This window comes from Chenopodium quinoa, unplaced genomic scaffold (genome assembly GCF_001683475.1).
Source record: "Chenopodium quinoa cultivar QQ74 unplaced genomic scaffold, ASM168347v1, whole genome shotgun sequence".
NCBI classification, from domain to species: domain Eukaryota; kingdom Viridiplantae; phylum Streptophyta; class Magnoliopsida; order Caryophyllales; family Amaranthaceae; genus Chenopodium; species Chenopodium quinoa.
The window spans coordinates 5891357-5903308 of NW_018742204.1; the positions used below are offsets into that span (position 1 = coordinate 5891357).

General features: G+C 37.9%; 1 protein-coding gene across 3 annotated transcripts; it reads right to left on the reverse strand.

Moving 5' to 3' along the window:
- Nucleotides 1-3734: 3734 nt before the first annotated feature.
- LOC110706483 (bidirectional sugar transporter SWEET4-like) lies at nucleotides 3735-6913 on the reverse strand. 3 transcript variants are annotated; one of them, XR_002508374.1, is made up of 5 exons: nucleotides 6525-6913; nucleotides 5095-5176; nucleotides 4675-4995; nucleotides 4422-4583; nucleotides 3735-4080 (listed from the first exon to the last, which is right to left on the reverse strand). XR_002508374.1 is itself a non-coding variant. In XM_021884431.1 (3 exons), the coding sequence occupies exons 1-3, from the start codon at nucleotides 5188-5190 to the stop codon at nucleotides 3931-3933; spliced, it is 408 nt and encodes a 135-aa protein (XP_021740123.1). In that variant the 5' UTR covers nucleotides 5191-5447; the 3' UTR covers nucleotides 3735-3930. The 3 variants fall into 3 exon arrangements, 1 of the variants encoding a protein (XP_021740123.1); XR_002508373.1 differs by lacking the exon at nucleotides 4675-4995 and having other exon boundaries at nucleotides 6525-6903; XM_021884431.1 differs by lacking the exons at nucleotides 4675-4995; nucleotides 6525-6913 and having other exon boundaries at nucleotides 5095-5447.
- Between the last annotated feature and the right edge of the window lie 5039 nt (nucleotides 6914-11952).

Below are 11952 nucleotides of genomic sequence, written 5' to 3' on the forward strand. Positions count from 1 at the left end.
CCGTGACATGGTGCCAGGCACCGTCAGACGGGGGAAAATCCCGTGACGCGGTGGAAACTGGAGTGACGCGGGAAATATTTGACTTACGGGAAGTGAAAACGCGTGAAGGATTTACGCGGAAAAGACACGAGAAAATTCCGTGACACGGCACACGTACCGTGATACGGCAGGGTCCACCGTGGCACAGTACAGTATACCATGTCACAGTATGGGAAAATGCGGAAATTACACGGAAAAAGCACCCTGACACGGTGGGAAATACCGTGTCACGACAGCAGGTACCGTGTCACGGCAACAGGTACCGTGCCATGGTGGAATTTGACGCGAAAGAGCTTAAAAAATGGCACCGTGACACGATGTACAGTACTGTGTCATGGCACCAGGCACCGTCAAATGGGGGAAGGCACCGTCAAACGGGGCAAACTCCCGTGACACGGTGCTTTTGCACTGTGCGCGGTGATTCCAGTTTTTTACCCGTTTTTAAAATCATCATAACTTTTGATCCGTAACTAGGAATAAGGCATATAATATATCATTGGAAAGATTATAAAGTCTAATTTCCAACTCAATTATAATGAGTTCAAATTATTTGTAGATTTTAAGAAATGGCCGTTTTAGTGGAAGGGTGTCGGTTTTAGGCCAAGTTTAGTGTTTTGCTCATATCTTTTTCGTTATAGCTCAGAATTGGGCTTATGATATGTGGTTGGAAATATTATTTAAAGGCCTATCCAAAAAAATAATAATTGGATCAAAATTGTATATCCATAAAATCAGTTTCTCTCAGTTTTGCGATGTGGACACGAAAAGTGGAAAATAGGTTATGGTTTAGGGAAATGAGCTAGAAATTGGATTGGTTCATAAAATATATTGGATAGAACATGGATTTAAGAACTCCAAAGATTAAATACTCAAACCGACCAATAATGACGTTGAAAGGTGTTCATCAACGGGTTTGGTTTTGGGGAGACATGTTTAGGTGTCTACAGAAGCCCCCACTTTGACTGAGTTTGTAGAAACGTCAGATTCGAAAACGATATTCAAAGTAGTCGACAGGGACGGAGAATGATTTAATACATTTTGCGATCCTAAATCACTCTGTATACGCCGATACCTGCAGAAAAATGTTAGTTCTACAGATAAAAGAGTAAAGGGATAGAATGCTTATCTAACACCAGTGTATCGGTGGCAAATGAGCTTGGTAGCTTCCTATGCTTGAAGGAATCCACCGAATGACGTTCTGTTGAAATACTTTCCATGCCTGAGGAATTTCGACTGACAAGTTTGGTAGCTTTCTATGCTTGAAGAAATCTACCAGATGATACTTTCCATGCTTGAGGAAAGCCGACATATGAATTTGGCGGTTTTCTATGCTTGAAGAAATCCACCGGATAATACTTTCCATGCTTGAGGAAAGTCGACAGATGATGAGATTACAAGTCTCTGTGTATCGAGAACCCTGCGCCGTGAAATGATGGTGGTTCGATTGTCCCCGAACGTGGGCTGTAGTTGGTTCGCTTGTCCCCGAACGTGGGCTGTAGATGATCTGCTTGTCCCCAGATGTGGGCGGTAGATGGTCCGCTTGTCCCCGGATGTGGGATGTAAATGGTTCACTTGTCCCCGAACGTGGGCTGTAGATGGTCCGCTTGTCCCCCGACGTGGGCTGGTTGTAAATGGTCCGCTTGTCCCCGGACGTGGACTGTAGATGGTCCGCTTGTCCTCGGACGTGGGCTGTAGATGATCCGCTTGTCCCCGGACGTGGGTTGTAGATGGTCCGCTTGTCCCTGGACGTGGGCTGTAATTGAGACCTGCAAAATAAAATCTGCTAAGGGACTCGTATAGACTATGATTAACTTGACCAACTAACTTGACCAAGTTTGACTTGACACGAGATGACATGACATGAGTATGACTTGTGATTGTGTGTGTATAGTTTGAGTGTGTGTGTGCAGACACAAGCAACCGAAAATGCAAAAGCAAAAATTTTCCATCATTTTTGTCATGAGACGAGTGGAGGGTGCCGACTTTCTCCCGAAAAAGAAAGACGTGAGAAATGAAATTTTATTTTCGAACTTCCCTCGATAAAAAATTTGAATAAGTTTTTGAACTTCCCCAAAATAAAATAACGAAAAAGGGAAGAAGTTTTGAACTTCCTCCTTGAGCAAGACGAAATGAATCGTATGGATTGAATTGCTTGTTCTGAAAATAATGTATGCATGATGCATGTTCTTAGGCCAGGAGGCTAAGGACAATTACATCATGTGACACGATAGATGAATGAACTTAAGTCATGGAGCTAAGCATCATATATGGTGTAAATAAGCGATTTTGAACATCACTTAGGTCTGGAAGCTAAGCACGTATTTAGATGAAGTGATTATGAACGTTGCTTAGGTCAAGGAGCTAAGAACGATATGCTTTGTATTATTACAAATCATTGATATATAAATGTTATTCAGCACATTATGCGATGCATGAAACAATGAATATTGCTCAGGTCAAGAGGCTAAGCAAGTATACAACGTTTCTTCTGATGAATGTTGTCTTGAAAGATGATGAAGCATGCGCGGTAGGGAAACAATATTTCATGATAAAGGGTTCCTAAGGGAAAGATGATATGGATATGTATGTGTGAAAAAAGTGTGTGAAAGTGATACTAAGGTGAGGCTGCAAAGGTTATGGTGATGGAAATATATGTGTGAAGAGTCAAAGATGATGACTCTTTAGGCTTGGTAAGCTAATGTGATGTGGGTTCAAGCCTCCAAGTCTAGCTCTAAATGGGTAGGGATATAGAGATAAGCATTGGATATTTTTTGACTCGATCATGCATAGATATGAATATGAATGTGGCTGCACCTCAATGTGAGGTTGCCTACGTATTCGTTAGGAATCAGGCCAAACGTAGCTCTAACCGAACTTTGCACAAGTGTATGTACACCTCAAAGAGGTCTTTCAAGGGTTGTAGTGTGGTTAAGTTGATGGTTTAAGGAAGAAAGGGGTAAAAGGCTCAAGACCCGAGAGAAGCCCCCAAGATGTGTAATTGTGAATTTGAAAATTTTGAATTTTGCAAGTTTATTTTCAACATTTTTTTTTTGCTTTGAATTTTTTTTTCATTCTTTTGAATCAATGTAGGCAATCTCAGATCATGCGGTCCATCACTCACTTAGCATTCATGTTTCTCAGGCACGGTACCAAGCACTCGATAAGAGACGCAATTCGAGACGTGTTCGTATCAAAGACATTGGAACACTTGCCTTTAGACATTGTTTTATTGTTACCTTGCTGCCTTTTTTTTTACATGCTTTTGAATGTTATGCAATTACACATCTTCCAATCCCAGGGTTAAGTGAATGTGAGTTGAAGAAATGAAGGCCAAATATTAGACGAGGCTCAAAATGGTTGATGAAGAAATGAAATGTCACTAGTGGAAAAAAGGTCATCCGTAACGGGCAAAAACTGCCCATCCGTAACGGGCAGCGTCCGTTACGTATGCGGCCGTTACGGATGGCCTTTGTTATTTGTAACGGGCACCTAAAAAGCCCGTTACGAATAGTAGGTTATTCGTAACGGGCACCTGAAAAGCCCGTTACGAATAGTAGGTTATTCGTAACGGGCTTTTCAAGTGCTCGTTACAAATAACCCCGTTATCCGTAACGGGACATGGTTTGCTCGTTATGAATACTGTATAATCAAATTTTAAAAAAAAATTCTAGCAAAATGCTGGATTTTGCACACCATTTTAATTTTTGTTACAACATCAAAATCTCCTAATCTCATCCATATTACAACATCAAAATCTCCTAAGCTCATCCATATTAATATTACTGTTTTTAAGCTATAACCAAAATCACTACCTACGCTAGCAAAAAACACACAAGCTAGCCAACACAAGAACAAATTAAAATGGCAGCTAGATTAAACTGAGTATCATATTTAGACGGCAGAAACAATCATCTGCACTTGTGATGCTGTTGGCTTCACCGGGTCCTTCACGGGCTTCCCCTCCTTCGGTGTAGACCCATAGTAGCAAGCGTAAAAGATCAGTTGTGCTACGGCAAGTATGGCTCCAACCCCATTGCCAATCTGCGCGCAACAAAGAAACAAAGGATTAGGATACAAATTACAAGCATTGTAACGCTTACATTGAGAATCACTAGATGAAATGAGGTATAATTGATTACTAGAATGTAAGGATCAAATCTAATGAAGGTGTATGCACTCTAAATAACTCCATTAGACAAACCAGCAATGAAAGAGTCAATGGCATGAATTCAACACTCTTTGTTTTTATGACCTTGTACTGTTTGTGCCAAACAAACATTTTTTCATAATTCAGTACATGATATGCGTGTAACAACTTGTAATTAACATCAATGTTACAAAGCTAACATCGAAAAATACTAGTACAGATGCAAAATTCATACCATAACAGTGAGAGGTGCACCATAGAGAATGATCCCAAAGACGTCACAAAAGATCCCAACAAAGGTTGACCTCGACGTATGAGTGTGGAACACAAGGAGTGTGATACAGATCAAGGCAGCCAAAAACACAACTTCCGCAAGATAGTACATGCACATTGATTTCTGAATTACAATCACATAAACCAGTTATAATCATTCCACAACAAAGAATATGACTAAAAATTTAGGGGATTTAATTTTCCTCAATACTTACCCTCTTCTAATTGTTAGCATTTCTCAGTTATACTATGTTGTAGCAAATGTACATAGCAAATGTAGCAAACCAGATGGTTAATAAGTTCTAATATGTTTAAATAATAATACATCTGTACTCTTGTCGGTGAAAATTTTCAACCTTATGATTCTTTTGTATAATGAATATAATGACAAATTGGTCTCCAAAAAATTAACCGATAATTTCAAAAATTTTGAACATATTATCTTTGGGTTCTTCCTTTGCAGGCAGCACAGAAAATGACCCAAATAGACCTGAAAGACGCTCCAGAGTAGTCTCTGAGGTGGACCTTTTGAAAGACTAAAATAAAAAGGAAAGAATGATAAGCTGGAGCAATTAATTTTCTTCATGCATACAATTAGGGTTTGAAAAAGGAAGCATAACTACTAGAAGACTAACCAGCAGGTCCTGAGAGTAAAATAGCTCGGCTTTCCTCAAATAGAAATGAGCAGCACTTGTTAACAGAACCCTTGTCTGCTCACTGACAAATAACATTAAGGCATCCAAGATTACTAACGCAAACAAGATTCATCTCTGAGCAAGGTATGAGAATTTACATTTATGATGATGAAACTCCAAGTGACTTGCAAAATTTCCTTTCATTACCTAACCACCTAAACTTTCATTGAAGTAATAGATGGTCTTACCAACAACCAGTGAGACTAAGGACATATAATCTGCCATTTTAAAAGTATATGCTAGGCATTCTCTGAAGCAACATACGAAGTGGTATTTATATTGATGTTCATCCACATAATATATAAAAATATGAAAAAGAGAATCCCCATAATTTCCTTCTGCTTGACATTCTATATATATATATATATATATATATATTGAGGAATTCTTGATATATTGTTCATTCTTCAAATCCTTTTTTTAAGCAAAAAAAGCATAATTAAATTAAAAACTTCAAAAAAGTGATGCATATATCCTGTGCAAAGATAGTACCCATAGCCACATTGATCCAACTCCCCTAGCTAAAGATTTTGTACTTCGTATGATATATTATAATACCCTTCATAATAATCATATATTGGGCTATTTAAAAATTATCCATGGAGTAAAATATATTGGAAATTACTACGGAGTATATAGTATTTGATATACTCCATCAGATTCTTTTTTAATGTTCAAATTTTCAATATCATTAAGCATTAATCACTATTACCTCTAATGTATTAGTAAGAAAATTTTTAAGAAAATTGATATTTTTAATGCACTTACTGAAACGATTCAAACAATCTATCAAAAAAAGAAACGATTCAAACAAGAATCTACAAGATTATGCTTCTTCTTATAAAAAAATATAACTAAATAAGAACATCAAAAAGAAACAGCAGGAATGTATTCTGTATGATATATTGGATCAAAACAGTAAATGCACAAAATCATAACAAATTGCATCAAAACAGAAAATATAGATCTAGGTAATTTTAAAATGAGAATCAGAAATTTTATATCTAACATAATTCAAATAAAAAATAAAACTAAAGTTGAAAAATCAGAAATCACTCAAATTAGAGAGCTAAAAAAATTGAGGAGATTAAAATACAAGATGAAGATAGAATTGGAATAAAATCAAAAACTTTAGATCTAAAAAAAGACAATAATCATTCCTGAATCTTCAAAAATTCAGCACAAAATATAAAAAAAAATCCAGTACCCAGACACTTAAATCAATTAATAACAACATAAATTTCAAAAAATACAGTTGAATCAACTCAGACAATCATCGTTTACCACATTCAAATTGATAAATCTTCCCACATTCAAATTGATAAATCTTCCAACTTAGTATTCGATGATTACAAAGAGAAAAATCTTACCTAGCATTGGTTCGTTCAACGATTTAGATCTAAAGAGGAAGAAGCCTATGGGCTTGGTTGTTCTCAATGTCGCCACAATCGCCGCTAACCGGGTTCGGACCCTGGTCGAACCGCAGTGGGTTTTCGAGCAAGAGTTCCGTCACCGCCGGTTACACCTCCGACCAAAAACGACGCCGCTTGAGAACTCTTGTAAGAAGCCGCCGGTCAAGTTGCTCGTCTCAAGATGAACGCAATCGCTGCTCGTTGCTCCTCGAAATGAGAGAAAGAGGTGAATGACGGGGAGGGGAGGAGAGGAGAGAGAGAGAGAGAGGGGGGGAGTGAGGGACTAATGAGAGAGAAAGAGGTGAAACCCTAAAAAGCCAAGTATTAGGCTCTCCTCTCATCAGTTGGGCCAAGTTTGGTCATTTATGTGTAATATAATATTCGTAACGGGCAAAATAGTGTCCGTTACGAATACTTATTTATTCGTAACGGGCACTAATTTTCCCGTTACGAATACATACGTATTCGTAACGGACACTATTTCGCTCGTTACGAATATCTTAATTGTAACGGGCAAAGCTTTGCCCGTTACAAATAGCCTGTTACGAATGAGATTTTTTCCACTAGTGTGTGATTGAATGGTTAACAGGGAATGACATGGTTGCAAAGGTGCCTCAAGTCATTGGTGTACCTTAGGTTTAGTTCGGTAATTGATTTTTTTTTATTATTTTTTTTTTGAGAATGAATGAATGAATGAAAAATTCTATGATCGAGATGTAAAGGAAATTTGCTCATTTTATTAATGGAAAAGGTGAACGAAACACATGAAACATATAAAAATTTAAAATGGAAAACCTATGCTAGACATGAATGGGGGAATGGAGATGAATGATAAAGAAAGAAATCATGAAATCTTGCACGAAGGATCTGCTGTGCGCCTTGTGTTCATTACTTCTTGCCGCCTGGAGGGACATGAAGTTTGTTTGCATCCACCAAGTCTTGAATGACGTCCTTCAAATTCCAGCATTGCTCCGTAGTGTGGCCCCTTCCTTGATGGTACTTGCAATGGGCATTGGGATTCCATTTGGTGCTCCTTTCTTCAGGTTTTGGCTCTGGAAATGGCCCAATAGGTATGATCAAGCCTTGACCGTAACACTTCATTGAGATCAACTTGGCTTATATTGTGGTAGTATTTTCGTGCTTAGAAGACGAAGAAGAAGGATGGTCGTTCTTCTTGTTTTTCCAAGTGTTATTATTGTTACTACCAGCAGTCTTTATTGCTCATCCTCGACATTGATGCCGATGTCATATACAGCTTCGAAAGTGTTCAGTGGAAGAAATTTGAGATGTTCCCTATATTTATGAGTCGGATTTTGGATAAAGAGGCGAACCATCTCTCTTTCTTTAGGAGGATCTACCAAGAGTGAAGCTGTTTCCCTCCACCTGTTCAGGTAAGCGGTGAAGCCTTCATTCTCTTTCTGTTTGAGAATGGAAAGTTCACGTTCAAAAGTTTTAGTTTGAATGTTACACTTGTAACGATTCATGAAACTGTCGGTGACATCTTGCCAAGTCGTAGTATGCTTGGCATCTAAGGAATAAAACCATTGTTGGCAAGCATGTTCTAAGGAGAGAGGGAACACCGTAGGGAAGAGTGTTACGTCCAATCCCTAGCTTAAGAGCCATGGTTGCAGATAACGCCTTCAAATGGAATATTGGATTGTCAGTAGACTTGAACTTTGGAACATCAGCAGTGGAGAACTTTTCAGGGAGTTTGTCCTTCACATCCAAAGGAGTGGGAGGCCGTTCCACATAAGTGAAATCCTCATAAATCTTACTCATTTGTTCCTTCAGTTTGTCAAGGGTGGAAACAGTGACCTTGTTTTGTTCCATGGTAGTGACCCTAGTGGTAAGGGTTTGCATCATGGCAGACAGTGCCTCGATGGATTTATTGATGTTCTCAATATCTTCTTTAGTGGCCATTGAAAGGTGATAAGTAATGGAGATGGCAAAGTTCTCTTTAAACGCCTATTAGATCTGAGAGATTGTTGCGGTAATGACTCGAACCGTATTAATCTACCCCTGTTCCTTGACCAAGTACTGTGAAATAAAATGATTCACTTAATTGTTTGACTCATTGCTCATAGGAAAGGAAGGAAAAAAATAGACATTTGAAAACAGGTGAGAAAACTCCACTCATTTTTTTATTATGACGAAAAAAGGGTGCATGAACCTAATACACGATCATAAACGACCTGGTGCACGACTCAAGTCGAAACATAAAAAAAGTGTGTGGACTATACTTGACTCGTGAGTGACTAAGTGATGTTATAAGACTCGTGTTATGATCGTATGGCTAGACATGTGAACAATAACCAAAATGACTGACGCGAGGACCAAATTAACACGAAAGACTAAAAAAAAAGAGCTGAATGGACTTATTTCAAGGGCATCGTGACACGGAAAACTGTACCGTGTCACGGTACAAGCTGCCGTGACGCGGTGGTTTTTTTTTTTTTGCTGGAATTCCACTGTGCCACGGTGGAAACTGCCGTGACACGGTGAACTTTCCCGTGGTACGGGATTTTTTTTTTGCTAGAAATCCACCGTGCCACGTTGGAAATTGCCGTGACACGGTTTAATTTACCGTGACACGGTGGATGCTGACGTGGCACGGGATTTTTTTTCTTTTTTTTTGGGAAATCCACCGTGCCACGGTGGAAACTGCCGTGACACGGTGGATGATGACGTGGCACGAGAATTTTTTTTTTTTTTAGTTTGCACTAATTACTAAGTGAGTACGGTCCATTGGCAATCGTTATTCATAAAATAATCCACCATAGACAGAGAAAGATCGTTAGGGTTAGGATCAAAACAACCAAACATAAAACACGTAGGCACAATGATGCAAAGAATAGTTCGCAACCTAAGTTCAAGTTCTATGTTCGACTATGGTCAGGTTTATTTGGTGTCAATAAGGTACCATGGTTAAGAGTTTGGACGCGTCAGCAAGGCAGCCTCCCTTAAGGGTGTATGCCAACGGGCGGCTCCGCGAGTTCGTGTTGAAATCGAACTCAACTCCATGGTTTGGGTGGATTTAATAACTCGGATGAACCCTTATTGCCATGAGCGTTTTTGGGTTGATAGAGCTTAAATCCCCCGGGGTTAAGATGCATGTAGAACACACACGTTTTTTCAGAAAAATCGAAGGAAGTTGACCGTGAGAAGATAAAACAAGCCACCGAACTGATTTTAGGACTGCCGTGACACGGAAGAGAGCACCGTGCCACGGTGCTGCGCACCGTAACACGGCAGATTCTGCCGTGGCACGGCAGTCAGATAATCTGACTGGTGCCCTGTTTTCCTTCGTACGCAATCAAGTTATTCAATTTTTCCTACGGGACAAACCTAAATACGACGTTAAAACGTCTAAGCTTATGCAACAATGCCAAATTACTCACAGGAATATTTTTCAAGAATCTTTCACGTCTCATCCACTCATCTTAATTACATACCGATCACTCAAATCGATAAATAACCAAGAATCCTCCCTAGTGGAGTCGCCAAATTGTAGGCGTCGTTTGAAGTGCGCCTATGTTAAAGCATGTGTGAATATGCTTGGCACTCTTAGGAAGTAGGAATTGAAATATACGATTAGGGACAAGGAAAGTAGGGAGCCGCCAACAAATTTTTAAGGAACTTGTAAACCGTTCACGGATCATAAAAGGCAACCACGATTAAGGGACAACGATAGGCAACAACGATTGACCCTTGAAGGTTACACCCCATTCATAATCCATGAGATTACTAACTCCATATGGTTCGTAACCACGAAAGGAGGATCGGGGATGATGGTACGAAGTGAGTCATGGAGTCACATTCGCCCGTATTGGCCTCTACTCGATTCTATAGTGAAAAGTGATTCCTGCGATCTCAAAGGCATGCAAACAAAGATTGAATTTGCTCCAAAATATTTTTATGCTAAATTGATTGAATATTAATGCAACACATAATTCTAAAACATTTTGATCACTTGATTAAACAACAAGATTAAAAAAGATCCTAAACCGATTGTCCAAATTATCTTATTAGGCGTGATTTTCAATTATATATTCCCTTTAAAACATGCAATGTGGTGATCATAAAAAATATAATAGAATAAACATTAATATTGGAAGCAATTTAACAATAAATTGTTAGTCAAATCAAATATAAAATAACCTAATCATGATATTAGCAATAAGAAATAATAATAAGTAATTAAATTGGTTAATTACGCACATTCCGCGCTGTAGGGAATAATTTCAAGCCTTTAAAAATCCCACTAGCTTGAACCCCACTGTGATCATACAATAAAGTACGGTGGCGTCCAAAAGGGAAGAAAATAGAGCAAAAGAGTCGCCAACAAGTTTTTAAGGAACTTGTAAACCGTTCACGAGGTGAAGGTTACACCCTTAACGATCCAAGAGATCGTCAACTCCATAAGGTCATGAACCAAATAAGGGTTCGGAGATGATGGTACAAATCCAACCTAAAAGAGATTGAACCTGCCCTAATAGGCCTCTACTTTATTCTGCTCGTATTCATGTGCGCTTTCTGACTAACATACAATCAATAGATTTAACACTAAACCTGTTTAATCTATGTTGGTTGAATTTAATGCACAAATAAACTATTATTGGCGATCACTTGAATTATAATCACAATTAACCTAACAAGATTATTAATTATCTTATTAAGCATGATTGCAAGTACCAATTCCCTTTAAGCATGCATAAAGGTGATCAAACAATAATATAAAATATAATACATATCAAGCAACATAATAAATAATCATTATGAATAATAATAATAATAATCATCATAATAATAATAATAGTAATCATGAATAAAAATAATCATTATCAAAATAATAATAATAATATTCATAAATTATTATAACAATTATAATCATAATCATGTTCATGTTAATATTAAGGCATAATAAACATAGCAAGATCCTAGGCATGATACTAACAAGATTAATAACAAACCCTAGCATGTCACTAAGCAATAAAAATCAAATCTTTAGCCCTAACATGATACTAACAATCATAAATATTAGGAAGAGAATCAAAGGCATCATAGCACTCATATTTGATATTAAAATTAACCTAGACATGATACTAGGAATATCAAAATAACAATATAAACATGATTTCTACATCATGAAATCAATTAAACCATTAAAGTACTTACTTGGATGCCTCGTACCTCTTTCTAATTACAAAATACACATGTTAGTAACTTCAAGGAAAATAAATAATCAAAACAATTAAATTAAATAATTGAAAGAGAGATTTGGGACCAAACCCTCAGAAATTAAAACCTTTCACGTCTAGGGCGAAGGCAACTTCGAATATGGCTAGGTGTTTCTAGATCTTGTGAATGCGGAATTTTGTGTTAAAGG

What these genes read in the sequence shown, in the direction of transcription:
- LOC110706483 (XM_021884431.1), bottom strand. Translation starts at nt 5,190, where the DNA reads ATGTTATTTGTCAGTGAGCAGACAAGGGTTCTGTTAACAAGTGCTGCT. An exon ending in TTTACTCTCAGGACCTGCTG is followed by an intron (nt 4,584 to 5,094) that starts GTTAGTCTTCTA and finishes ATTGTAATTCAG; the next exon opens with AAATCAATGTGCATGTACTA. An exon ending in GTGCACCTCTCACTGTTATG is followed by an intron (nt 4,081 to 4,421) that starts GTATGAATTTTG and finishes TGTTGCGCGCAG; the next exon opens with ATTGGCAATGGGGTTGGAGC.